The 27,820-nt window shown below is 41.7% G+C and overlaps 1 protein-coding gene across 2 annotated transcripts in view; it reads left to right on the top strand.

Moving 5' to 3' along the window:
• Positions 1 to 25,919, top strand: part of CTDSPL2 (CTD small phosphatase like 2) — a 39,775-nt gene extending 13,856 nt beyond the window's left edge. Inside the window, exons 1-13 of one of the 2 annotated variants that reach the window (XR_002441883.1) lie at positions 1,414 to 2,570; positions 5,902 to 6,040; positions 7,966 to 8,115; positions 8,576 to 8,791; positions 9,704 to 9,782; positions 10,061 to 10,172; positions 10,764 to 10,850; positions 16,952 to 17,014; positions 17,107 to 17,186; positions 19,125 to 19,251; positions 20,095 to 20,190; positions 20,673 to 21,688; positions 23,421 to 25,919. Coding sequence is in view for 1 of the 2 variants with exons in the window: in XM_021407638.1 (XP_021263313.1) it covers positions 2,379 to 2,570; positions 5,902 to 6,040; positions 7,966 to 8,115; positions 8,576 to 8,791; positions 9,704 to 9,782; positions 10,061 to 10,172; positions 10,764 to 10,850; positions 16,952 to 17,014; positions 17,107 to 17,186; positions 19,125 to 19,251; positions 20,095 to 20,190; positions 20,673 to 20,738 (1,407 nt within the window). In the remaining variant the exon portion in view is untranslated. Of the gene's footprint in view, positions 1 to 1,413; positions 2,571 to 5,901; positions 6,041 to 7,965; positions 8,116 to 8,575; positions 8,792 to 9,703; positions 9,783 to 10,060; positions 10,173 to 10,763; positions 10,851 to 16,951; positions 17,015 to 17,106; positions 17,187 to 19,124; positions 19,252 to 20,094; positions 20,191 to 20,672 lie in introns of those variants that run through there. The other variant, XM_021407638.1, reaches the window with a different exon arrangement.

The following is a 27,820-nucleotide window of genomic DNA, read 5'->3' as shown; positions in this document are numbered from 1 at the left end:
CCAGGCTGATATGGCAGCAAATGAACTTCCCTTTTCAAAGCGTGGAAGGGCTGGAGCTCCTGGGAGAGTTGTAAGAATGTTCTGAACGTGGCAGAGCAGTGTTGTTTTTCTCTAACTTCGTTCCAACACATTGCTGACTGTTTAGCTTGAATGTTGACGTATTTAGACTTCTTGGTTTAAAAGTTTAATGGGCATTTTCTGTCTCAGACTGTAATTCCTGTTAGGACCGAGTTAGTACTTCTCAAGTACAAGAACACTGAGAAATTTGAACTGTATTTGGGGATTTTTTTTCAGCCACCTGTGATAGTGATTTGGTTAACTCATGCCACTTAGTGAGAATTTGCTAAAAAATAATGTTCTTCTGCATATTTCCAAAGTAAAAATGTATTTTGTTTTTAAGGTACCCTTGGACCATTCCGTCCAGTGATGTTAGGTTGTTTCTTTCGTTTTGTGATGAGTTCCTCCTGGCTCGTGCAGAAATGCAGTAGGAGCATTTGTCTGTTGTGGGTTCTTCCCAGCATAAATTAGACACAAAAAACATCAGGCAGCAACTTGTAAGAGAGCAAAGTCGAGATGCACGTTTTGATAACGCCTTTATTTTACTTTTTTGCATAAGAATGCTGTTGTTAACTTTTTTTCTGGACGTAAGGAGTAGGAACAGAACACTGGATTGAAATCCTTGCGGATGGTTTTCATTTTTTCCCTGCACTGCGTTTTCCTGCATACAGTTGAATCTTTTACACGGAATGCAAGTTCTGTTGCGAGTCTTAATGATGAAAGTATACTCATGTGGGCTGTGAGTTTTAATGGTCCCGTTGCTAGAGGGCTTAAGCTTATGAGCAGCCAGTTCTCGTACATTTAGACCATGGTTCCTGTTTTCTTCCCACACACCTGGAATGTCAGGCCACTTCTGCCATAGTTACAGCTGTCGTTTTGCTGCCTCGACTTCGCTTTGTCCTTGCTGCCACTGCTGTTGTGTTCTGTGCTGCTGGAAGGCGCTGACCATGTATGTATGAGAAACCAAGTCCCATGCTTGCCAGCAGTTAGCGCAAGCATCACATGTAACTGAAATCTGTAACTCCTGGCCGTACCCATTCAGCACTCTTTTTGCTGTCTCGGAAATGTGTCCATAGCTGTGCTGTTCTTCGTTAGCTGGAACATCTTTCATTTGAGGCTGAGATGTACCTGACTGCGAACCAGCGCCGATGGCTGCACTGCTGGGCCTGGCCGTGAGCAGCCGCGTCACAGTGCTTCCATCTGTGAGCAGAACCCTCGCCACCTCTGCCTTTTCCTAAACAAGGAAGCAGTTGTTGCTACATTACCCATATTTTAAAATTACAGACTGTTTATCTATTCAGCAACGAGGTACGTGCTAAACAAAGGTAGATTCAAATTCCTATTGTGATAAGAATATGCTTTTCTAGAAGAAAAAGAAATAGCTTTGTGTTATGACTTCAGCTAGGACTTCACTCTTACTGGTGTTTCAGCACATTGCAGCTCGGTTGGGTTTCAGTGCAAAACAACTCGGATGGATTTCTTGCTGCTCCTTTTCTCTGCTCCTTTTCTCTGCTCCTGGTCCAGCATGGGCATCGTTTTAAGCACGAGACCAATTCAGATCATCCCAAACGCAAGCTTCAGTCTCCTGGAGCAGGCTTACACCACAGCCATTGTATTTGTGCACGGGTTTAACTATACTGGCGTCCAACTGGAGGCTGGAGAGAAATGTGACATGTTTTCTGCAATGGCCTATTGCTCTGCTCTAATAAATACTGCCTCTGCATGAATCTTCCTGTGGTTTAATCTCATTCCCAGGTACAGCTGTATTGAAGATCAATCTCAGGTTCCTTTGTCGAACTGCTGTATCCTCACTCACGCTTAATGCTCATTCTCAGTTATGATTCCTTCTTCTGTGAACTCTTGACGTGAATTTAGATTTATGCTTCATCTCAAATTTAATGTGGAGACTTAAAATGATGTATTGTGAGGGACGTGGGGCTGGAAACGCTGCCCAGGTCGTTGCGTCTGGTCGCTGGAAGCTGAGGCCACCAGGCACCGTAAAATCCTCTCCATTTTAAAGCCAGAATTTTTTTGTTCCCGCTGCTCGGACTGAAGGGTTATGCAAAAACCTCACTGATCTGATGGTTAGATGTGTTTGCGGCCAGATTATATTCATTTGTTCTTCTGCCAGCGCTGTGCTCCAGCTTAAATAGCTCTTCTTTCATTTAAATGAGGCTGTGTATGTATGGGGGTAAAAGCTCGGTGCATCAGAACGCTGTCGGTGTTACATCACTTCTTCAGTTCATGATCTGAAGCCTAATATGCTTCCTCAATGACTAAGTACACTTGCTTTTCCCTTCGTAGCTTTACATGTGGTACACATGAAAATGAGGCTGAGAACGCGGAAGGCTTCTCAGCAATCGAATCCAATTCACGCGCAGCGTGCTCAGAGGGCAAAGAGGAAACACTCGGAGGTGGAGGACAGCCTACCTGTCGGCGGGGGGAAGCTGCAGAAAAATGAGGCGGGCCTGCTGTCCTCAATCAAAAAGTTTATTAAAGGAAGCACACCCAAGGTACGGGGTCCGCGGGTTTCTTCTTTTGTTTGTTAATTGTGTCATATTCTGAGAATGTTTCTATTAAGAATAAATGATAAAAATACGTAATTGTAAAGGTAAAGTCAGGGCTAAACCACTTAATCTCATCTGTCTTGGTCCAGACAGAAACCCGTGCTTGCTGATGTTCGCATGTTCAAACGTGCTGGATGGAAGGAATTACGAGGGAGAACTGCCTTGCTTTGATAGGCTGAGCGTAGCCTTGCAATTGCTTAAAAAACCCAGCAGTCCTGTACTGAAATGATGTAGCTGTAAATTGAAAAATCAAACAAAAAAACCCCAAATGTCATAAAACATCCGATGTGGTATCAGAGACTGTATGGTTTAAAAAACCAAAGAAGATTCATATTCAGAATCTTTTCTATTTTTTGAACAAGTGTTGAAAGGATAACTTTATAACAAGGCGAAGCTGAAATAATTTCAATTAACATAACAATATATTCTTAAATTGTCAAAAATATTGTGAAATTTAATCTTTAATATGTTAATTGCTTATCATGGAAACACTGAAGTGCTGACAAAAATACTTCAGTAAAAAGTGACTGGGTGAAACCATTTACATTTCATTTTTCATTAAACCAGGGTAACGAATCCATTTTACATTTAGCATCTACATAGCACGGCTGTACAGCATTTTGGCTGCAAAACCATCGCAACAAAAAGCTGAAATCTAAGCAAAACATTTTACGCAGGAATTTTAAGATCAGAGAAATGTGTCATGTTCTCCTTTTCTTTGTCTCTTTAAGATTGTTAACTTCTCTCTCTCATACCTTTGAATTACATGTCATTCTTTTGTTGACTTTTTTTTTTATTTTTTTTAATTTAAAGTGTCCACGTTTTCTTCTGTTCCCTTTCATGTCCTCTCCTGTGTCTGTAGCAGAACTTGGAGTGGCTCCAGTGGCATCAGCACGGCACGATATTGATACTGCCGGGCTATCTTCCAAAGCGCTAATGACTTAACAAAGTAGTCTTCTGGCTGCCATGGAAACGTTATGACTCTTGAGATAGTGCCTGTGTGCAAGTTGCATGGCAGTTCGTTTGTGGGTACATTAAAATCTCGATCTCCACAGAGATGATATGGATTTATGGCCGTGTCTTCATAGCTAGTGTATCCTGACCATTTTGATGATAGTTGTAACTCATTTATCTGAAATGCTATGGATGGCTTATTGGGAATATCCCTTAAACAAACAGAACTGAAAGAACGGTAAAGGCATTTCGCTGGAGAAATGAGAGGCTGACGTGTGGCTGCTGGGATGCGGATGCTGGTGGGTGTGCTTCTGAGGCCTTCCAAATCACAGCCCCCATGGCAGACAAGAATAGTTGTGGAATATGAAATAGTATTTATTTACGACATGACAAATCTGGTGCACCAGAAAAACCAATACGTGTACATGTACAGGAAGCACTATTAACATGTTAAGGTTCTAGAATCTGAAATATTGTGGAATTTGCTGTTACACCAAACTTGTTTGATTTTGGGAGTTCTAGCACTGCCACAAATGGCACTGACTGCATGTGTCGTCAGTGCTTCCAGGCCCAGCTTAGGCCACTCATTCACATGTACGAGCTTCCTGAAAACAAACCAAAAGGGAACGGGTGGTTCGTGGCACTGTGACATTGCCACGTTCCTTATGGCACAGTAACTGATAATAATTGGCTGTACTGAATAGATCGTATAATTCATACACGTAAAATTAAACAGACACATAATGGCTATATTTAACTATACGTCTGCGCAGTAAAATTTTCACTGTATGAACCAAGTAGAATTACAACCTTGTGTGTGATTTCATCTTTAAATTCTAGCATCAAACCACTGGAACCCTGACAGTGTTGTTTGTGATAGTGTCAGGCTCTCCTTGTCTACTGATTTATGCTCATATTACATCAGTGTTTATTGGTGCTTCAGGGCTTGTTTATTGTTGTGGTTTTTTCCCTCTACCCTTCTGCGTGGCACAGTCCCCCTGCCCGTGCTCTGCACATTGGTCAGTACCTTTCTGCTGGTTGTTGTGTGAGGGGCAGTGGATTGCTTTTAGAAATTAATTCATTTCTCCCCTTTTTTTTTTTCCTGTGCTGAATTTATACAAATGACCTAGAAGATGAGATGCTTTGCTGCTCTTTTATCTGTTCAGTGAGCCATCTGTTTTCTCTCATTATATGAATTTATGGTATATATGATATGATTAATAGCATGTGGTGGTAAGTTGACTACTCTCACCAAGGTTCTTTGGTCAAGAAGGTGCTGCCCATGGGAAGCTCTTGGGATGATGGGTGTGTGCACGCGTTGCCTTCTGATACAGGGCTCCGTGCATTTCCACGGCTGTCGCTGTTTCTTTTAGGCGCTGTCCTCTTAGCGTGGGCTTTACATTCATTTTTGCAAAGGGTCAATTTAATTGTTTTTTGCAGCAAGCAAACTGCTTTTGCTCTTTTATTTTTAAAGTTGTGAAACTGCTGCTCCCAGAAAGGTAATTTTCTAATGCTAACATTGAAATTTTAATTTACTTTTGTATGCTCCATGGCCTTGTTATTTATTTTGATATTTAATTGCATTTATTTTGCTTTGTCTCACACCTTACATTTCAATGTAGTCTGTATGATCATGCTTGGGGGAAGAAGGGGAAGAAACCTGTCTCAACTACCTGTGCCTACACATATGGCAATGCACAGAAAACATGCAAAAATGGTTCATTCTGTACCATTTGTACCTAAATGCCATAGAGGAGAGCAATAGTTTACTTAAAGATAGAAAGAATCGTTGGGTCCTATCCCTTTCCTGTAATATCTGTAACAGCTGTGTTTTGCCACGTGCCATGACAGGGATCCAGTAGCAGCCAGGTACGTACTTGTACGCGGTTTTGCAGACCGCTTTATGTAGGGGCATGGTGGAAATTTCTATGTTGGATATTATTGGGCAGTTTACATTTGAACTGCTAGAGAGAGCAACTTGCTTCCCATTTTATTGTCTCGTTTCTACATTTCCCTAACCCCACTGCACTTAAATAATTATAAATTTGCTATCCTGTAAAATAGTATTTAAAGACAATTTTTGTACGACGGAAATTGCAAGTACAATTTTCTCTCCCAATACTTTGCTGTGTACCTTGAGCTGTGTCAATTTAAACGAGTTTAAAATTCCAGCTGGCCAGATACGTGTCATGTGTGCTGCTTCTGGATGAAGGACAAGTGTGTCTTTTGTGGAACTTCCCCTAGCAGCAAGTATTCTGTAGTATTCCCTGGAGAAAAGAGGCACTGCTCAGTATGTTTCTTTTCCTCCCTTTTCTGTTTTAAGGAAGAAAGAGAAAATCCTGCAAAAAGAAGTAGAATTGAACGGGATATAGATAACAACTTGATCACATCCACACCTCAAACAGGAGAAAAGCCTAATAAACAGATCTCTCGAGTAAGACGGAAAGGTCAAGTGAATGGAGGTTTGTAAATATTCCAGTCGTACGCTGTTCGGTGTGAGTGGTGGCTCAGTAGTGTTCCAGCTGGTTCCTGATACAGGACCCTTCTTCACTGGGGAAGGTCACAGAGACTTTTGTGATTGAACCTCTGCAGTAGCAAGGCTGAACTTATGGTAGTAAAATAAGATTTCTGTGGCTGTAAGCGCAAGTTAAGGTGGATGTAACTGATAAGCATTATGATCTTTGTAAGAACTCTGTCAATGTACAGTAATAATCAGCTCGTTTAGAACTCTTTTTTTTTTTTCTAAAAGAAGAGCCAATAATAATTATTTGATTTAGCTGTTCTTCCATTTTCTCACAAATAGTGAAATATTTCCCAGCTCGGGACCTTTGCCATAGTAACCAGGATTCCTTAGAGATCGAAAGCACTTGTCAGACATATAGACAGGCTTCTGTTGTAGAACCACATCAAAATGCAGATGGGCTGGGACCTCTAAGGGCTGTCAGCACCGGTCCTCCCGCTTCTGTCCCAGCAAGGTCCATTCAGCTTGAGGAGAGCCCTGGCTAAGTTCCAGCAGGTTCCTCAAAGCCTGGTTCTGTCAAGTTCCAAATATCTCAGAGGGTGGAGACTCCCCTGTTCCAGTGTTTGAGCACCTCGTTGTGAAAATTGTCTTTCTAATAACTCTAATAATGACACGCTGAGATACTTGCGTTAGGAAAAATATTCAATGAAAATTAAAGTATCAGCTGTGGTTCCAGATTTGACTTCAAAAAAAAAAAAAACCAAAAAAACCAAAAAAAAAACAAAAAAAAACCAAACACATTTCTTAGACTTCTTTTCGTAAGGAAACAAGTCTTCATGTGTTTGTGCTGCCTGTCAGTGTTCCAATAGCTTTGGAATCCATTGTCTGATGTCTGCCAAGTTTCATATTCCAACAAGGTTTTTAAAATCTTTAGCTCCAAATGAGTGATTTCAGGGATGGGAGGGTTACAGGGTGAGAGAATTACCTGCTTGGTTATTTGTCAGATGTCTGTGTAACATGATTTTAGGAGTATTTACTGTTGCTAATTAAGTTTTTATTGTCTGAGAGATAATGGGTATGCGTTCACTCACAGTCTGATGCACGCAGGCTGCTTAAAGGTGAAGGAGGAACTGTTACTTGAATACCATGGTCTGAGGTGTGCACATAGAGTGCACCGAGTGCGTGCTGCTAGCACAACCGTGTGAAGTTCCCCGTAAAGATATTCAGTACCAGCCAAGCTCCGAGTTGCAGCTCACACACCCTACACTTTATGTGAAAATGACAAGATGTGTGAAGCACTCGTGCAGCTCCATCAGGCTCAGCTGAGTTCTCAGCTCATGTGCACAAAATACATTTGCTTATGTCCATATGGACAGACATCTCAAAGACTTGTTACTGTAAAGTAAATAACTTCTCTTGTTGCGGGCTCAGAATGATGGCTTGGATCTCACCCATGAGACAGCAGTTCTTGCTTGAAGGATGTACTTTGCATGCACATTTATAGAAAACCTTCATTGTTATGTGGTATGTTGTTGTAACAGGAAGATTTATTTATCTTTGATAGCAACGAAGAATTATTTTACTTTATAATTGTATTTGTGTGTGTTTGTTGTGATGGGTGTGCAGCACTTTAAAAACTGTCTGCCATCATCAAGCACAGTTACAGGATCAAAGCTTCTATTATTTGTTCATCCATAGCATAATTCTGATGAAAAATTCCCACTTCCTTATTTGAAATGCGAGGAATCAGATGATTTTGAAAGATGGCATTTTGGTTTTGTGTTGATACTAAATTACTAACTTTTTTTTTGCCAACCAAGGAGAGCATTTATATTTTCTTGTAGAGAAAATAATAACAATGTAAGAGAGACTGGAACTGTGGAAAACAGCAGCGTGGTACTACACTTGATAACGTTTGTTTTACAGAAGCTGGAAGTTACGAAATGACAAACCAACACGTCAAGCAGAATGGGAAATTGGAAGATAATCCTGCCACTGGCAGTCCCCCACGAACTACATTACTGGGAACCATATTTTCTCCCGTCTTCAATTTTTTTTCACCAGCAAATAAAAATGGTAAGCATTATTTGAGAGCCCCTGGTGTTAAAGCTAAGAATGATGATGTTTTGGTGGTTTTTATGAGAAAATGTTGCTTTTAGTAGCTGTACACTTTCATTCTGATTTACAAACCAAGAGTCACTACTTTTGGAAAATACCTCCTTCCCAATTCTTAGTGGGGCTATTATTAATAACAGAAAGAATAAGCTTATATTCATGAGAACACTTGTTTGGTAAGTGTAAGTACCTAGCAGTGTGCTTTTTATTGGAAAAGTAAAATAAAATACTGATACTAAGTTCCTTGTCTGAAACAGACATTTGTCATGGTTCCTTTGGTTCTTATTTTTGTAGAATGAATCAGATAGAACTACCTTCAGTTATTCAGTTATTTTTTTTGGCGTTCAGTAATGCTGATCAGTGTTCTGTTAGGTACCTCAGTGTAAAGATAATGACTGTGTATACTGAAATCTTAACTCAGGAACATCAGGATCAGATTCTCCAGGACAAGCTGTTGAAGCTGAAGAAATAGTCAAACAGCTTGATATGGAACAGGTAGATGAGATTACTACAAGTACTGCAACATCCACCAATGGAGCAGCTTACACTAGCCAGGCGGTGCAGGTCAGATCTGCTGTCAACAATGGCTTAGAAGAAGTAGAAGAAACAAATGATCGTGACCTGCCACCACTTACAGGTAAGAAGGGCGTGCTTATGTTTTACTCACGTCTTGAAGCTGTAGATAGTTAGCACCCTTAGAGAAGCCCTAGTTCCTATATTTTCTATATATGAATATTTCACTTCTGCTTCAAGCATGTAAAGAGTATTATCAACTTTTATGTTCATCAGACAGAACATTTTTATGTGTCAGAGACACAGCTTTTGCAAATCTCAAGTATTTTCAGTATAACTTAGTTGACTTCATAACATTTCTTCAAATGAAAAGACATTGAAGAGGAAAGACACTTTTATTGCTGTTTACTCCCCTTCACACAGATTAAAAATGCATGCCCTAGACTTGCTGATCATGAAAGAGAAAATTGTGACATTTTAGTATCTTACACTAGAATAACATGAGTAGAAGGGCTGATGTGTGATCCAGTACGGACCTGTGGATCAGCTCGCCCTGTCTGCATCTAAAGCTCCTGTTGCCTTGCTCCCGATGGGCACTGCAGGCAGGGCTGGCAGCGAGCTGCAGCCTGAGAGGTCTGTGCTGCTGCCTGAGGGCTGCCTGACACGGGGGCTCCTCTGTGGCAAACAGCCCCAACAAATGCTGGGTGGCTGGGGTGTGCACCCAGGTAGTTCACGGTGCCGAAGGCTGCACGGGTGCCTTGCTTTGTAACATGGGCGCTTGCATTTAGCCAGACCCTGAAGTTCTGTGAACTTCTGCCTCTCAGAGATTTTGTGAGGAGCTGTGCAGGCCGTTTCAGGAGAAGCATGGGGACTGGCAAGGTGGGGCTGAAGAGAGATTTTTTCACTGTTGTTTGAGGCACTCGTGAATAAAATGCAAATTGTCACTTTTAAAAACTTCACTAATAAGACTAGCTCTTGTGTTATTTTTTTGTTTGTTTGTTTTATTTTTGTTTTGGTCATTTTCATTGAATTTTAGCACCAGTATCTCCAGACAGTGGCTACTCATCAGCTCATGCAGAAGCCACCTATGAAGAAGACTGGGAAGTCTTTGATCCGTAAGTGCTGACATTTGTACCTAAAGTATCAAATTGATCACGTTGGATATTGGATTAATAAACTTGTTATTTGAGTTGCTACGTTTCTTTTTTTATTACGGTAATGAATTCCAAAATGCCTGAACTTAATGTAAGTACATATTGATCTGTTAGTGGGGTTTTTTTGTTTAAATTATTTCTTGTGTGGCCTTAAGTGTTTTAAATATTTAGTTGGGCTAAAACAACGCCAATTTAATAATGAATATGCTTTTCTACAACAAAATCTCTATTCTTTCCAGATACTATTTCATCAAACATGTTCCACCACTAACAGAAGAACAACTTAACAGGAAGCCAGCTCTTCCCCTGAAAACAAGAAGCACACCAGAATTTTCGTTAGTTTTAGACTTGGTAGGTATCTTTAGGAACACCTAGCAAAAGCAGGAGTCACGTAGCGTTTGATTTGTATTTTAGTAAATAGGAAAATTCAGCTTCGTACGCTTTGCGTCAAAATTGACTAGGAATTAATCTTTTCATTATTACAACATTATTGTTTGGCTACTTTTTAAAATATTCATAGAAAATACATTTGTCTTTTGAATAATTTCCTTAAGTCTCTCTGTTTTGGAATGTTTTTCAGACACGGTTAATGATGTCAGGGCCATTATCATGAGCAATACCAGTTGGTATGTCCTGTAGTGGCCGTATCAGTGGACACATGATTCACAGTGATAGCTGTGTATTTGAACTGAGTAACAGGAGACACTACAAAGTTAGAAGACCTTCTTTAATTATGCCACTATCATGCAGTTCTAAGTGATTTTTTTTTTTTAATTGCAAGAGTAATGAAAGAACATTTCCTCAATCTGGACAGCACTAACACAGAAATTTTCCAGACTAAGTAAACTTACCCTAAAAGGAACATCTAGACAACTGCTCTTATTTTCAACGTTCTTCTCATAATTTTTTCTTACTTTTATACCATCTTTTAATTTTTTCTAGGATGAAACATTAGTGCACTGTAGTCTAAATGAATTAGAAGATGCTGCACTCACTTTTCCAGTTCTTTTTCAAGATGTCATTTACCAGGTAATTAGCACACATACGTATGTACCTTTCCGTTTCATTTAACTTACGAATTCTTGCCATGTATATTTGTTACGGTCTTGTCTGAAGAGATAAGTAACTGTATGGCATTTAACAACTGTCTGGGTTATAAACTGCAGGTGTCAAGTTCTGCAGGGTGGATGATCCTCTCTTAGAAGTACTGTGGAGCACTGCTTAATGCCACAATGTGGTACTGTCGGTCGCTGATTCCAGTTGTAAACAATCATTGCTAAGAAAGTGTAAATAATCTTTGTAGCAGCAATCTTCAGCAGCAACATTTCTCCTTGCCAGCAGGTGGAGGCAGGAACACTGAAAGTTTAGCCAGTATTATTTCCTGGGTGCAGCTTCGCATGGACTGTTAATTTTCTTCCCTTCATATGGAAAACCAACTCTTAGTGGTTGATCATTTCTTTCTGTAAAGAAGACCTCTTCCAAGCCTGATTAACTAGCTTCTGTCTAGATCATTAGTCTTGCTGTACCCTCCACCGGTACTAGTTCTACCTCTTTACTCCCAGAGAGAGTCTGCTTGGTGCTTAGAGTGACTTTGATTGTCTTGTGGAGACTGCTAGATTTAGTTTTTTGTTCTGCTTTAGGAGGTATTGTTAGTTACGTGTGTTTTACATTGATGTACCAGAGGAACGAGCATGGGAAGGAGGAGCTGTCTTCCAGCAACTACCAAAGATGCTGCACTGACCCAGGCTGTTGTTCTCAGGTCCTTTTGTGTGATGTACCTGGGAGTAGCATCAGCTTCCCCACCATGTAGTTCGCACGATATTGGACCCCACTGTAGTATCTTTGGAGAGTGAGCCAGTCATCAGGCACCTTAAAAGGACACTTGTCCAGGTATTTTTCCTGATTTTAAAAATGTTTTTCTTCACTGTTGCGTATAAAAAAACCCTTGGAATCTGAAAAGCTGAAATAATTTTTAAACGTAGATTTCTTATCTCTTATTTGGTGACAGCCGTGCTTAGTTTGCTTCAGACTGAACTTGGAAAGAGCCTTAGAATGAACTCTTTAGAGGTCCTTGACATTGCTAACAGAATTAGGAAGACTAAAGCTTCGATTATTTTTTTTCCTTCCCTCTCTTAAGGGATCTTGGAATGATTTTGAGTATTTTCTTTCTAAACTGTGGTCCTTTTAGTGATTGTATGTCTAAATGAGAGTGGCTGAACTTTAACCAGGATTTTGCCTGTAAGAAATTGAAGTCAATGGAAAGAGTGACTTAATGGTATTTGTAAATGCTTATTTAACAGCGATGTATCAAGGGCAATAGTACAGTAAAGTTGCTGTGTGGGTCCTAGATAAGTTTTGTCTGAGCTTTCCCTAGAGCCTGGCTTGGAATTCCAAAGGAACAATAGCTTCTTGCAGGTCTGAGACAGTCAGCCACCAGCTGTGAGCACACTCCTGGTCATTATATTCTGTGTACCTGGTTTTACATCACTCTGGACAACTTAGAAAGCATTCACCTCTTACTAGGTAACAGATAATAAGCAAGACAGATATTTTAAAGGTACAATTAAATTCATGTTTGACTAGAATATAATACACAAAAAGACAAATGATCTTCCTGTAGTGCAAGTTGAGGTTTGTTGATACTATGTGCCCTTTTTAGAGCTTTTAGTCAATGAGCAGCCATTTCTCAGCTTTTACAGTGTCTTTCTTTTGCTTAGCAATTCATCCATTGCCTCTGGTATGGTACCATGTTAATTCCATCTCCATGTTTCATTTTGGAAGTAATTCCAGCTGCCAACAAAGAAGCAGGCACTCAGCTGTCTCAGCAAAGTTGAAGTCAGCATGCTGCTATGTATAAGCCCGCTGAAAACAACACCTAGTGTGAAAGATGCATTTCTGAAGATACTTTTGTTAGTATCAAAATAGCTACCAGTTTCGTGTAGGTTTTCCAGCAGTATTAGCTGCTTAAGAAAGAGTAAAACCTTTCTTAAGAAAGAGTAAAACCTAGCTCAGTATGCATTTTCTGTCTGAATGGCTTATTTTCCTTGCAGCAAGACGGGCTAATAACGCCAAAGTAAACCTGAGCTCATAAGAGCTAAGATATTCTTACTCATCTGAAGGCATCAATACAGTGCTCTTGCAGTATTAGTGTGATGACAAGCCACGTACTTCCTCAAGATGCTCCAGAACAGATCACTGTAGAGTAAGACAACAGTAAGAATCAGGGTGTGCATGGTTTTAGGAGGCCTGTTATGACATATACCTGAACTCCGTCGGCCTTGAGTTGAGCAATGAGATTCTGGGCCAGGAACTGAGCTCTATTGCTGCTTATTTCAGTGACTGTACGCGATAGCCTATTTCTAGAAAAGTTTTTGAAAATAAGGGCTTGACTGTTTGTAAGTTATTTCTCAGAACTTACCATGGGCTGTGCAGAAGAGAATATTTAACATATGAGCATAGAGCATAAAAGTTACAGTGTGGTTCTAGCACTGGCATACTTTTTTTTTTTAAATCTTTGGGTGAGTCACATGAAGTCACTGATTTCCATTTAAAAATAAAAAAGACCTGTAAAATGGGTGCAGTTGTGCTTATTTCATGTTTTTGAGACAATAAATTTGTCTGTTTCCTCGGTTTAAAAATCTCTAGATTATACCAGGGTTTAAGTTTTGGACTTAGTGAAAATACAGTGTTTGCAAAGCTGAAGTTTTAATAAATAATCCACTAAGCACCGTCTCACATCTGACGGTAAAAAGTGAATGTTCAGCTCTTCAACTGGAAACTAGATTTGTGACTATTTGCGTTATTGTAACACTTTCCAGTAAGCAGCTTATCTTAGTAGGAAATGTCTCCTTGCTGGGTTTTTTCCTTCTTGGTGAAGAGGTTTTTGTTGTACTTCGTTTCTGTTGTTGGGGCACCAGGTGCCAGCCGTGAGGTCACGTCAGCGCCGTTGGGAACGAACCTTCCATGTGCTAGGCCCCAACCAAAGGCAGATGGTTTCACTCAGTTCTTCAGTTTAAGTATATCTTCATAGATCTATCACAGAGCAATTCACTTTGATCCTTGAGAGATGTTCTGGAAGTACATAGGCAAGTTGTAGGTTATTGAATACAGTGCTACATGTGTTCCATCTTGCTGTCACTAAAGGCTACTTAGCTGCTTTGTTACTGTGGTGGAATGAGGCAAATGGTGCTGGTGAATTCTGGCTCCTTCCTGATGAACTCTCCGCTCTGTTTCTCTGAGCTAACTGCAGAGCCGTCCGGCTTTGGACCTGAAAGCCTTCGGTGTCTTGGCAGCATCCACAAAGCAATGTGGTCTTAGGTCAGGAATACTTCATTTTAGATCCGCAGAACCTCTGGTGTCATGCTTTGTGGGAAGACATGGGGAATACGTGAAAAGAAAAGGAGGCTGAGGGGAAAAAAGGCGAAATGCTGGATGTGTCTTGTTCTGCTGCAGTTACTTGATTCTGCTCTGGTTACCTGGCTCTGGTCCCCTCAGCTCGCTGTGTCTGGAGGTGCTGATGTGATTGCCTTCTGCTCCGCCGGAGTGCCACAAACCACTAAAGCCAGAGCAATGAATTTGCTATCCGTGTCATCGCCTGTGTGTATGAAGTAAAACTAGAAATGCATCATCTAAAATGAAATGCTTTTCCCTGGGTTTCTTGTTCGTGTTCGTACCTGAACTTCTTAGCTATTAAGACAGCTGTTTTATTAAGATAGATAAACGCGTACAAGGATGTGTCAGTAATCTCAAATAGAACGCATTGAGAGATGCTGTAATAATCCATAGACTAAACAAACTGAAAAAGAAAAGAGAGAAAATCATGCGCACTTGAGGAGTCCAAGCAATCGTTACTGTTCTTGGATGAAATTAAATGATTTTAAAAGTCATTCAGCCGGCCATTGTTGCAGATAGAACTCAATCCAGACTTAAAATGAACAATGAATTATACGCTGAATGCTTTTATAGTAGCGACAGTTGAAATACTCACGCATAGCTTACTGCTATTGTTGCTAGGAGAGTCTGTAGAAGAGATGTTAAAGAGCCTGTTTCTGAAATGACATCTGTGTTTCTTCCATCAAAGAGAACAGGTTTGTCAATTTGAAATCAAGCTCTTGAAGAAAACTTTGTACCAGATATCATCCTCCTTGCCTACCATTGTTTGCAACTACTACCTCATGTGCAGTGTAAACATTAATGTCCCATGAGTCACTTTCAATTTTCAAGAGTAAGTTTTAGGTCCCAATATAATAAATATTTGCTTCGGAAAATCACACGAGTAGAACAATCCCATTGCATCTGCAACGAAAAACTTACTTTCCCTTAAACTCAAGGTTACAGCTATAGAAGATGCTGGCTGTGCTACTTGTTTGGTGTATGTAGGAAGAACGTTCAGAACAAACAACTTGCTCTGAATTTGCAGTCACAGATAATCTGAATGTTGTTTGGCATCGGTTCACCTGGAGACTCCGAGTTAATTCGTTGGATTTGTCTTTGTGGTAAGAGAAATCGCTCATCCAGTCTTTAAGCGAAACCTCACTGCCTTAATAGAGCTGAATGAGATGTCATTTTCACCAAGATTTCAGTGCCGTCAGGAGACATATGGCGTGGAGACACGCTTGTCAACTCTGCGTGAGGCAGTTGGCTTTCCAGGAGCATCTTGGCTAGGTGCAGCCCAGAAACACACGGAGCACAGGCTCCCTCTCCCCAGCCGTTGTTGCTAGGCAGGCCGGGGATACCTGCATCCTGACAGCGAGCTGCCCACAGGGAGAGGCGGAGCAGCTGCTGCTTGCCCATCGCTCGGTGTATCTCTGTGCTAGACGTGGCGGTGCTGTTACCAGATGTGACAGGATTGCGTGCTCCCCGTGTAGAAAAAAATACAATTTTTGTTGCCACAGTGACTTGTCACTCTGCAAGCTTAAGTCAGAGCTTTAGACTCTTCAAGAAAGTAATAAAAGCCTCATTCAATTTTAAGCTAAACAGTGACATTTTCGTTGGTTTAGAAATATGTGCTTTGTTTAAAGGACTAAGATCTGTTGCCATGTACTAACGACATGAAACTGTATTTATTTAAACCACTCCTCTTTTCTTTCCTTCTGTCTACATATAAATTTGATACAGTCCAGCTCAATTAACACAGATCCCTTTTGGGGATTTGCTTTTGAAGGTAAATTTAAGCCAATTCCTAACTGGTTGTTTAAAAAATAATTGACAAAGCTGAAATTAACTTGGTGTAAGCACAAGCCCACTTTGTGTAAGTACACTCCCTTTTCTTTCTGGATACATTAATGAAGCGTTTTTCAAACCCATGTAAATCGATGTGTGGGCAGTCTGTGAATCAAAAGGACAGGTAAGGTGATAATAAGGTTATTGTCTTCACCCCTTAGCACGTGTCCTCACCGCTGGTGCTCCCTGTGTGCTCTCACATGCCGTAGCGTTGGGCCCTCGGCCTGAAGTAGATCCGTGCAGGTGCCTCCACCCGGCCTCGCTCTTGCACTCGCCGGCGTCTCCTATCTTTCTGTCTCTTGTCAGGGTTTGTTTCTTCGCAGGGAATAATTTCAGTTATGTGCAGTTCTTTGTTGTTGGTGTGTGAATTAACAGAGCTTTGGAAATAGCTGAAGCCAGTTGGTTGTGGGTTTTCTTTTCTTAACACTTCTGACGCCCCTGTATTCAATGTGCAACTCTTGGTAGGAGGAGGTTATCAGGAAGACTACTGATACGCTGGCATACATCATCTAGTAATTGAACTGATGCTGCCCAGCTGCTGAAAGCTGATTTAAAATGCTTAATCAAAGCGACTGGTTTCAATTTTCTTGAGCAGTTGTCTAACTTCTATATTTTAAATAATGTATTTATTTTTAAATAATATAATTTAAATAATTTCTATCAAATTCTTCAGTGAAGTCGTTAAGCCTAATTTTGCCATATTGTGCTTGCTTTCTTTTTTAGCTGCCTAGGCTTCAAGCTGATTTAATTTTAATTTCATTAAATTATTAGTCTGAAGGGAATTAGTATTTGCATTTTCCTGAATTGGTAATACTCATCTTGACACAATCTTTGCAAACCGATGCTTAATAGTGCGGGTGATAGCTGAAACGTTTTGACTCTTTCATTGAAGTCCATCTCTGCTTCAGGTCTATGTCCGGTTAAGGCCGTTCTTCCGAGAATTCCTGGAACGTATGTCTCAGATTTATGAGGTAAAAAGAATTCGATATTACTTCTGAATTTTATTTTTAAATTATACTCACATGTTTATATCTAAAATATTTTTTTTTCCTCTTGTCCGTAGATCATTCTTTTTACTGCTTCTAAGAAGGTGTATGCAGACAAATTACTGAATATCCTAGACCCTAAAAAGCAACTGGTCAGGTAAAATACCAAGTGGCAAACATAGCTGTTGCAGGCAGGCCAGCCCTTCTTTCCTAGTGGGGGTGAGGAGGGCGGTGATCTGACGCTTCTTGTCGCGCTGTGTCTCACTGCTCTGACTCTTGGTGCTTATGTGCTGCTCGTCTGAGAGTGAACATGAAATGGAGCAGCTGAGTTACTGCCTTGGTGATGGGACCGAGCCAGGCGTCTTTGTTTGTGCCAAAAAGCGTACTCATTCGTTCTCTGGGCCCTATTAGAGTTGCTCACTGAAAATGGCATTTCAGGTATCAAGAACGCGTTTTAGCTGCTTTTGAATGCACATAATAGTAAAGAAATTGAACTGTTCAGATTTGATTTATTATTTATAAATTGTGAGTTACATAGTTACCTTCACAAATGCTATTTCGTATTCAATCACAAAATGATTTGTGAGTTTTGTAGTGAAGTTATTTTGGTTTTTCATTTCTTTTATTAATGCTGAGCTTTGTTTGGAAGAGATTAATGTTTCTCAAGAGCGGGGCCTTAAGACATGAAGAATCCTATCAGATGCATTTCTTTGTTATCCTCATCTGGAAGGCAGACTGCTGCGTGGGAAAGCTGAAAGCGGAGAGGGGATTTCTCAGGGGTTCATTCCCAGTAGGGTATTCCAATTAGGGGCGCGAAGAACTGCACGTGACTGTAATTAGGACTGTGTTAATTCGGTTCTGGGATGTGGTATCCTTGGAATACCTGAGCCTGTCTGGAGCGCGCAGCCCGGCAGGACGTGCAGACAAGTACGGTATTGGTGCGTGCAGGAAAGGACTCTGTGTGCATCCATAACGTCACACGTTGTCCTCCAAGGAGCTGGTGCTTAGGACTGAGGGCTGCAGTTTTATCTGTGCTGTGAACAGGAAAGGTAACAAAGCGTGCAGCCAAGCCGTACGCTGACAGCGTTCAGAAATTCCCTGCACTTGGTGTGGTGCATGAATGTCACTGTGAGTCACGTGCCTCTGAGAAGCTGACATCAGGGCGTGATGAGTTCTGACACGAGCCCAGTGGTGGATTTGTCAGGCACTCCACACGTGTGACTCACGCTCTATATATAAATTCATTCGCTGCTGAGGCATCAGCTTATTTTCTGCCTTAGCAACGTTAGGTGCTCAGCCCCTTCATGCAAGTAGTAAGCACACTATGTACAGCCTCTGAAAATTCCACTTAAATACATAAGCAGCCACAAAGAAACTGCACTGTAATATGACATTGTAAAATCTGAAATCTATCCAGTTCACAATTGATTTTTAATTACGATTATACTGATATTTCGTGAAATTTGTTTTATTCCTGCTTTTTTTAATGAGTTATTTTATTCTACCAATCCATTTACTAATTAATTAATTGATATTAAAAGAGAACGTACTAATTAGAAAGGAAGAAGTTGATGGAATGTTTTGGCCTCAAGGCTTTTTTCAAGCTCTAAAAACTGAAAATAGGTTAATTGCCAACAGAGGTAGCGTCAAAAAGAGAATGTTTCTGCCAGCACTTCCCGTTGAGTACTGCAGCGTTTGGAGCAGAACAGAAGGGACAAGCCCTGTAACTTGGTTTGAGTGCAGACCTCATCCCTGATTTTTGGGCCTTGCAAAATAGTTTCAGTATCTTGGGTCCCTTTGTCAGTTCTTCTGCAAAACGGGTTGGAAAGTAAGACCAGGGTGACAAACGTTTGTTGCATCTGAGCTGAGCTTTCCTGTTTAAATACAAAACAATCGCCTGCAGAACTAGATCAATATAAAATCAAGTTAGCTAGTGATCTTACCAGTAAGAAGCTCGAAACGTGGAACAGTTCTTAAAAATCTGATCAGAAGGGAAAAAAACGGGTCACGTTTGGCAGCATTAACTTTTCTTTCTCCCTGTGCTGTGTAGATGTTGCGGTTTGTCTCATTAATGAGTATTCTAATTTAATCACAGGCATCGACTTTTCCGTGAGCATTGTGTCTGTGTACAAGGAAATTACATAAAGGATTTAAACATTCTTGGTAGAGATCTTTCAAAAACGATCATCATTGACAATTCACCGCAAGCCTTTGCCTACCAGGTGAGTGTGCTGCCAGCAGCAAAGCTTTTGGGTGTGGGAAAAGCTTTCCAAAGGAGGACAGTGAAACTCTAACTACATCTTACACTTAACTTTGTATTTAAGTTTATGAAACATACTTAAGTTTAAGTTTACAAAACCAGTCGCTCGGGTTTCCTTGCTCTTGTATTCTTGTGAAGAATCAGGTGTGAACGGAGTGCCTTACGGTAGGAACTAACTCCGTAACCAGTCAGTTTTATGGCACAGTTCAGCTTTTCTCAAGAAACTGCCAGGTCTGCTAACACTGTCACCTGGGATGCTTCTGCAGAACTAGTTTTCTAAAACTAATGAAATAATGTAGAACAGATGGCTGGTTGGGTTCTCACTTTGAAGATTACTTATAATAAGTTACAAAGCTACACTCTGTGACTTAGATTTTTCCGGGTATATGGTATTGTAACTATGACGCAGTTAAAAGAGTGCAGGGTGTGATCTCTGATGTCTCAGGCACAGTAAGAAGCTGAACACCAGCAGCTGGTTGGCTTCACCTTGTTTGCAGAGTGCAGCCCGTGCACGGCCAGTATCCGTGTGTTGCCTGAACATAAAACTTTATCAAAACACCAACGCTGTTCAGCGCAACAGAACTTGTACAGCTAGTGCTATTTCAGCTTTGATGTGGAAATTTTTGCAATGATTTATGCAGAGGAGGGAGTCGTTTCAGAAGTGTACAAAAGTAGAAACTTTAGAGGAAAAATACATAGTAATAAACTCAAGCTTGGAAACTTTTTTCCCCAAAATGCTATTTCACAAGTCACATTTTTAGGTAAATTAAGTACAAGTCATGTGTTGATGATCTTTTTGCTTTAGCTTTCAAATGGAATTCCTATAGAAAGCTGGTTCATGGATAAAAATGACAATGAACTCCTAAAATTGATTCCATTTCTGGAGAAACTTGTAGAGCTGGTAAGTCTGCCTCTCTTCTCTTTGTTGTTCTCGCAGCTCCCGGCCCGGTGCGTTGGTTTGTTCTTTTGAACAGCACCACGTGCTTTGAGATCCCGAGTGGCTGGGAGTCTGACTGCTGGAAGTCGTGTGTGCCCTTTGTGCAGGGATGTATTTCCATGGCAGAAGGCAGAATGTCACCATTTCCAGCTGTGCTTTCGAGCAAAAACTGAGAAATTGTGCCATCGGTTACAAGGAAATCGAGAATTTGTAGAAATCTTGGTTAAATAATGCCCGTTGTTGCCTTTATTCTTAAAATGGAAATAATTCGATTCCTAAGTTGTTGTGAATGTTGAGTAGCTGTTTTTGTGAGCCCCTTGTAGTTAGAAGCATTCTCGGCTTCTGTTTTGCTGCATTAGTGCGCAGGCGGTGGAAGGCTGGCCCTGCTGCCATCCCACCTGCAGACGTGTTCTCCTCTAACTCCGGCACTTGTGTTTTCCCTGCAGAATGAAGATGTCCGACCTCACATCAGAGACAGATTTCGCTTGCATGACTTGCTACCCCCCGATTAAGCCTTCGGTCTAATTACTGGAGGGGGAGAAAATGCAGGACCCTTTTGGACTGAAACAAAACATTGCCATTACTGTTGAAATTTTGCATTTTTGTACCCCGTCTTGCTTTTCTTATCTTTGGTGCCCAACAATAATCAAGGGTTACAGAAAGAGACTTCATATATCTGAGATGGAATACAACCAGTACAATACAGTACAACGCAGTAGGTAGGCTAGAACAGAAAAGTCTTTAGAACTAGTGCGACTCCGATGAGATTTTTTTATGTACAGGACATCTGCAGTTTATAAAGAATTCTGTTTCTGCCACCAGCAGTTTGACCTGTAGAAACACAGGATTTTATGATATAACAGAGATTGAAAAAAGACTCTTCTTTTCTCTCTGTTCGGTGCTCTAAGTGGGTTTGTAGCCACTTTTCTGTTACTTTAGAGATTCTCATTTCAACAGGAATGGCCAGTAAAAGTTGTTTTTATTTTTCCTGTTAAGGTTTATAACCTTTTTACACTTTTGACCTGTATTAGATTAGAATTTCATTATGCATTCCTTTTAGTTGAGGCGCTTCATAGTTTTTCTGGGAATAGCCAAATTTTCTTAGTTTTTTATTATCCAGTTGAATGGCCGTTTTCCTGCTTCGTCTGCCTGCATACTGTATATTTGTTTAAAAATATTCTCTAGTTTTAATCCATGTAAGTTTCATTTAGAAAGAAAAACCCTGCATTTATATTTTGTTTCTGTAATATTCTACTGTAGTTGAAATCTTTTCAAAGATCAAGAGACTGGCTAGATAAGAAGATATAAGAATTACTAATATTCAGAATATTCTAAACCATTGTGATGGCACGTGCTCCGGACAGACAATATCTGGCAGCGGCACAAACAGCCGGTGGACAAGGAATACCTCAGACCATTCTGTGCATGCGAATCCCTAAAGGAGAATTAGTTGGGTCACCTGGTAGGTCTGATGCCACTCGAGTACTGCTGCCTTCAGGTTCCTCCACGAATGAAGTATTCTGCACGGTGGCTCAGTGTTTAACGTGTTTTGCATGGGCTGGCGGTGCCTCTGTTACGCTGCTCTTCGTTACAATCACTTCTAATCGGCGTAACAGCGCGGGCACCCGGCAGTAACTATGCACAATCCTGTGGTACAGTACGCTCCGTGCCGCCAGCGCAGTCAGTCTGCTATCATAGTGGTTTCCTATGCTATATGGAAATAGTCTTTCAGCCTTGGTTCTCTAATGCAGCTACTACAAGAGGTCGATATTTTTATAATGGTGCGTAATCTCCTGTTCAGGAGGCTTTTTATGGAAGGTATAATTTGTACAAGTGAGGATGCTTGCCTCTCGACTGCATTGACACGCCACAGGCTCAGACTGTTTTTGTGTAAAAGATGTCACAGAACGGCACTTTTTCTAAAGAGAAGTTTGATATTTTGTATGCTTGTTAAGAAAGTACAGTATTGGAAATTAAAGGTGGACAACTGATAATTGAGAAGTATGTCAATTAATTTTTTATGTATATTACCTGTTTACTTGTACAATTTTATTGTACAAATTACATGCAGCTTCATTTTCAAATGAGTCCTTAAAGTAAGGAAAATCTTTTTAGGAAAACATTTAATTTTTGTATTTTTGATTTTAAAAGGCATGAGTTATGTCAACTTTTTCCAGTGTATTAATGAAGATTTTAACTTTTCATCAGGTTGAGTGTTTTCTTACTATATTATCTGTTGTGTATGTAGCTAGCACATTGTGTCACTGAACTGTTTAAAAAGATTAGCATGTAGAGCAAGCCTGTTTTGTGGAAAATCCTTATTCATTAAAAAAAATCATCATGGCAGGTTTTCTGCAAAAAAAGTGAAAACATTTGCAATTCAGAATACTGATTTTTTTTTTTTTTTGTATTTAAAGAAAGGTATTTTGCTTGCAGGAAAGAAATACTACAGATTCATTTTAATGAGAATCTTTTAAATGTATTTATCTTTAGGGCATCTGGGCATCTTTACACTGTTTGTCTTATGTCTTTATTGAAATAAAATGTACATAACATTACCTTTATATATGCTTTTGCGCAGACGTGTGAGCCTGTAACCATCCCCGTTCCCTCCTGTTTTTATGTTGATAAGATGGTTCTGGAAATATTTATAGATTTTGGAAATGGTCAGCTTGTATTTGAATTGCTACATGGTTTGCCAACTATTTTTTAGCTGTTCGTTAAAATGTAAATCTAAATCTAAGATTTTTAATTAGTTTTAACGGCGAATCCTTGTTTAACGTGGAGTTCTTCCAAATTCCTTAGAGTCATTTACACGGTGGGACTGCTTTACGAATCACTAGGCTACCAGAAGGAACCCGTTTTTGTTCAGTAGCTCGTAGCTTTTCTCCGACTGTCAGAAGAGATCCTCATCTGCTCAGATAACGTCCTTACACACGCGCGTCCTATCTTTGGCTAAAACCATTATAAAAGTGCTTTCTTTCGTTGAGGAAACCAAAGCATACATTGCACTTTACAGCTGTATCTGTGTTGTGATTATCAGATCAGTGAGGGAAATGGAAATGTAAATTGGAGGATTTAGTTCTACGTAGATGCACAACAAAAATGACAGAGACTGCTTAGTAAACATATTAAATATTAATATTTTAATGTGCTGCAAGTCTGATATTTATCATTCTGAACTTTCTTTGCAGAATGAGTCTACCTTCTTCAAAATGTAAGTTCCTAACAATGTCAAACCCTTCTGGCATAAAAACAAACTCTTTGCATGAAGCAAAGTCATCTTCCTTCGGATCTGACTTTCATCGGTCAGTCTCGAGGCCGAGACCCAACTATTTCTGTGACTTTAGTCTGGATCAAATTGTGCATACCAAAACTGACGCTGGTAACCGAGGGAGGCTCAGCTACGCCTGTTACTCGAGTTTGAATGTAGAACTATGCCACTTAAGCAGTTAATCTTGTAGCTGTGTCATTTATTCTCATGCTGTGTATGTTTAGAAAACACGACATCCTACTTCCAAAGTTCTTAATGATTTCATTTTTGTCTACGGTTTCATTTGTGGTCTTTGACTTGATTATGGCAACTGTTTTCTAATTGTACGTGCTCGTATGTATCCTGTTCTAGGTTTGAGTGCTTTTAGTTTGGACAGCAAAACAACAATATTTCGTACTTCCATTATTGGCTGCTTTTCCACCTTTGATTCATTTCACCTTCCATCTCTATAGAAAAATATTTTTTTCATTGTTATTCAAATGTATCTGAAAGCCTGAATGTTCCGAGACCTGATCAAGCATCTTCCGAAGGAAGAGTTGTATCAGCTGAATGCATGCTATAAGGAGGCACTTCCTCAAACAGAGCACTGCAGTGTGTTATTAACAGTGGCCAGATGCGTGAGCGCAGAACTGCTTGCTCTCGCTCACTGCTGGAAGCAAGCATCCTTCTCATCCCGCGCCTTTTCCCCTCCCAGACTCTTCAGAGCCCTTTTCTAGGCGCTTGTTGGATGGGGACAACTGAAAAAGCATCAAGCCCTGGTGGGCGGAGGGACCGGGAACGAGTGGCTGAGGAAAGGGCGCGGTGGGTGCAGCTCTCCTCAGCCTGCCTCCAGGAGCAGCGCGGGGATGTGAGCCTGTCATGGTGGGGCTTGCTTGGTTGCTCAGGAAAGCCGTCCAAAACGCAGAAGTGTTACTATCCAAGTAAATACCTTGATTCTTTTCCTTCTGGTTCTGACTTCCTTATAGCATTGCATTGCAAATCATTACCTTTATTCTCCGTCTAAATCAACCTGAATCGGCCACATCCTGTTAGTATATACATTAAGGGAGATGGTGGCATTTGTAAGCTCGCAAATGTGACTAAAACTAAGGAAAGCCCTGTCGGTGCTGGGGTGCTCACGTGAGTGAGCTGTGGCTGCAGAACTCCTTGTGTGTCCCTCACTGTCATCCCTCTTTGTTCTGACTGGGGATTGGATTAGCACTGAGCACACCTGAATTTGGGGAATTAGGAAAGTTCTCTGTGCCGCCTTTGTCTCCTCTCCGCCCTGTGCTCCCGTTACCTTCCGTTGGGAGGACTCGGAGAGCACACCTTTACAAAGCTAGAATTCCAGTGCAAAATTAATATTTGCATAGTTGAAATTAATCTAGTACGTGTCGCTAAATGTAATGGATTTCAGGAAGTCAAGGCCAGAAAGTAAACATTCACAACATCGTGTCAACTGAAAGAAAAGGCCAACCACCTACTGGTACGGTATCAGCGCGGTTGTCACCTTTGTTCTAATAAGTGCAACGAGAAACTAACAGCTATTACATTAAAATAACGTCTTCCGCTGTAAGTAGAATTTCAAGTTAAGTATTTGTTATTTTTCTGGGGAAAGGACTTACGTGGGTCTGCGCGGCAAAGCAGGCGGGTGGCTCAGTCAACTCCATTAAGCTTCTTTAATCTCATTATCGAAGCCTGGTAGAAAGGTGAAATAAGAAGATGAGAGCCAGGTGGCGCCTCGGCAGCGCGGTGGGCGTTGGGCAGCAGCGCACGGCTGCGTGCCGGTGGCCGGTTCCCAGGGCTCTCCCTTTTCCCTACTCTCCCTGGGGACTTTGGTTTCCTGCTTCCTTCCTCCTCCGGGGCCGCGTGTTGGGCCTGAGCAGGAGTTGATCCGCTGGGACGGAGCGTGCTGTGGTGACCAAGGTCGGTTCCAGCTGCTGTGTGCTGGGAGCTGGAGGAAGGCTGGCGGGAAGATGGTTTTTCTGGGAATGTAATCGTGTAATCGTCACGTTGAAGTCATTCAGCTGGAGAACAATGTTGTGGTGTACTTCAGAGACATTAAAGGACTGTTCTCAAAGATCCGATTAGGCCAAAACCGTGTAATTTCAGATTTGCATCTTGGATTTTTGATGCTTAAATCATTAACAAGTTGATAAATGGCTGATGAGAAGTAGCATAGATGCATTGTTTTCTTAGCGAGTAGTCATAATTTTGTAAAAAAAAAAAAAAAAAAAAAAAAAAGGCAACTTCTTTGTTTGGAAGCAAGCAAGGAAAGCTTGGTAAGGATTGACTTGTATAGGTTCCGTTAAGCACATCACTATTTTGGTTGTCTTGACTGTGTAATGTAATACTGTTTTGCTTTATTTTTTTTATACTTGCAAAAATGTCATTGTACTGATAGGCTGAATCTTGTAAAATACAATTGGAAGAGAACCAATGTTCTACAAAATTGTGTTTTTTTCTGCTATCATTTCTAGTACATAGAATCATAAAGATTTATATTAAATATTTATACTCTAGTTACTGTTTTTATGATTTTTAGCTATTAGCAGTCCTGTGCTGAAGGCTCAGTTCTCGGTAGAGCAAGATGTTTCTCATGTCAGTTTTCAGCCTTTAAAACTGAAGGAAAATAAGCGTTGTCTGTGCTGAAAGTTAAGGCTACTGGAGACCAAGAATGAAATTCGTGCAGCGTATGGGCTGAAATTGTTCACAGCAGGTTCTTGTTGGGTGGTCTTGCTTTGGGCCCGGTTTTCAGTACGCAGTACAGATTCCACTGGACACCGTGTGGAATGCCCAGCAGGTCGGGTCTGCCTCCTGCCTGCTTGGTCCTCCTGCAGCAGCCCTGGGGACTCTGCAGTGAGAACTGCCGGGTACCCTACCAGGCAGCAGTGCCCCCAGCTCAGAGCTGTGCCTTCATTTCCTCGTCTGCCCAATGGGAACAACACTTCACTGTTTTAACCCGAATGCTTAAATTTAAATGTGCTGTATGAATACGTATCTTTAGAATTAACGTTCCCAGCCATGGCGCAGTTCCTGATGGTTTCATGCCAGCACGCTCAGCTTCGGAGGCAGTTCAGACTGGGTGAGCATGTAACTGACTGCGTTATTTGATCAATAACGTGGCCGGGCGCATCTCTGTGTCTGATGCTCAGCCCTGCTCTGCCCCCCACCCTCCCTGCTCCCCCAGGATGGATGCGGCCGCTGGCTGAACCGGGGTGCGGAGCCACGAGGCCTCTCCCCGACCCGGTGCCCGGAACAGCCCGAGGGGTGGTGGTGGGCCTTCATCTCACAGCGGCACGGCCCCAAGGAGGTGGGAGGGGAGTGGGAGCTTCAAGCCGGGTTGTGGCCCCTGGCTGACCACAGCTGTACCGTGAGGCTCCCGGCTTTGTGCCAGTGGCTCGTCACAAGTTTGAACTTTGGGTTGGTGGCTCTTAGTCCTGATCTTGAATGTATCTACACATGAAAAGTTGGTTCTGTGTTGGGACAGGAGCGGCATGCTGGCGGGAAAGCAGCACTGCAGGAGTGCTGCTGCCACATGTTGTGACACCGGTCCCAGCGGGCTTTAACATAGCCATGTGTGTGCACCCACACAGTTCTGGGCTGAAAAGTGACAAACATTTAACTCGGCAGTATTGCTGGCATGCTAAGGAAGGATCTGGGTTTGTCTGGGAGCAGTGAGTGCTGTGCTGCTCCGGTGGCTGTGGGGCACTGCTGCTGCCAAGCGGGAACTGCGGCACGTACCCTCTGCCTCGTGCTCTGCTGCAGTTGCACAATTAACATTTTGAACGTGTAAAGGAGCCCCAAAATGATGTGCTTCTCACCGTTAATTTCCTAGGAAAACGGAGGGAGACGCGGCAGCAAAGGGAATGCATCTGGACCAAAGTGAAGGTAATTCCCAGACACCTCAGCAGCTTTTCTTGCATGTTTTTCCAAGATTATTCCCATTCTTACATCTGCTCAAGGATCAAGCCGCAAAATCCAGGTTTCTGACAGAGGTTTCACGTCTTTCACCCTCGCAGACCGCCGCCTCAGGAAGGTCTGCCTGGGGCTGCGTTCTGCGGGGTTCTTGCTCTTGTGATGGCGATTCTTGTTTCTGCCGTATAGGATCGCAGAGCCGCGTGCGCAGCGGTGCACGGGCGTTCAGGCTCTGCCGCCTGCGAAGCGGGCGAGCGATCGGCCACCACGCGAGGCGTATTTTACCGGGGGGAAGCTCCCCGCGCTCCTCACGCCCGGCCCAGACCCGCCCCGCCGGGGGGGAACGCGGAGGCGGAGCGGCCGCTCAGCCCTCCCAAGATGGCGGCGGGGCCGTCCCCTCAGCGCTCCCGTCATGGCGGGAAG

Source organism: Numida meleagris, chromosome 9 (assembly GCF_002078875.1).
Source record: "Numida meleagris isolate 19003 breed g44 Domestic line chromosome 9, NumMel1.0, whole genome shotgun sequence".
NCBI classification, from domain to species: Eukaryota; Metazoa; Chordata; class Aves; order Galliformes; family Numididae; genus Numida; species Numida meleagris.
This window is presented reverse-complemented; position numbering and strand designations above follow the sequence as displayed.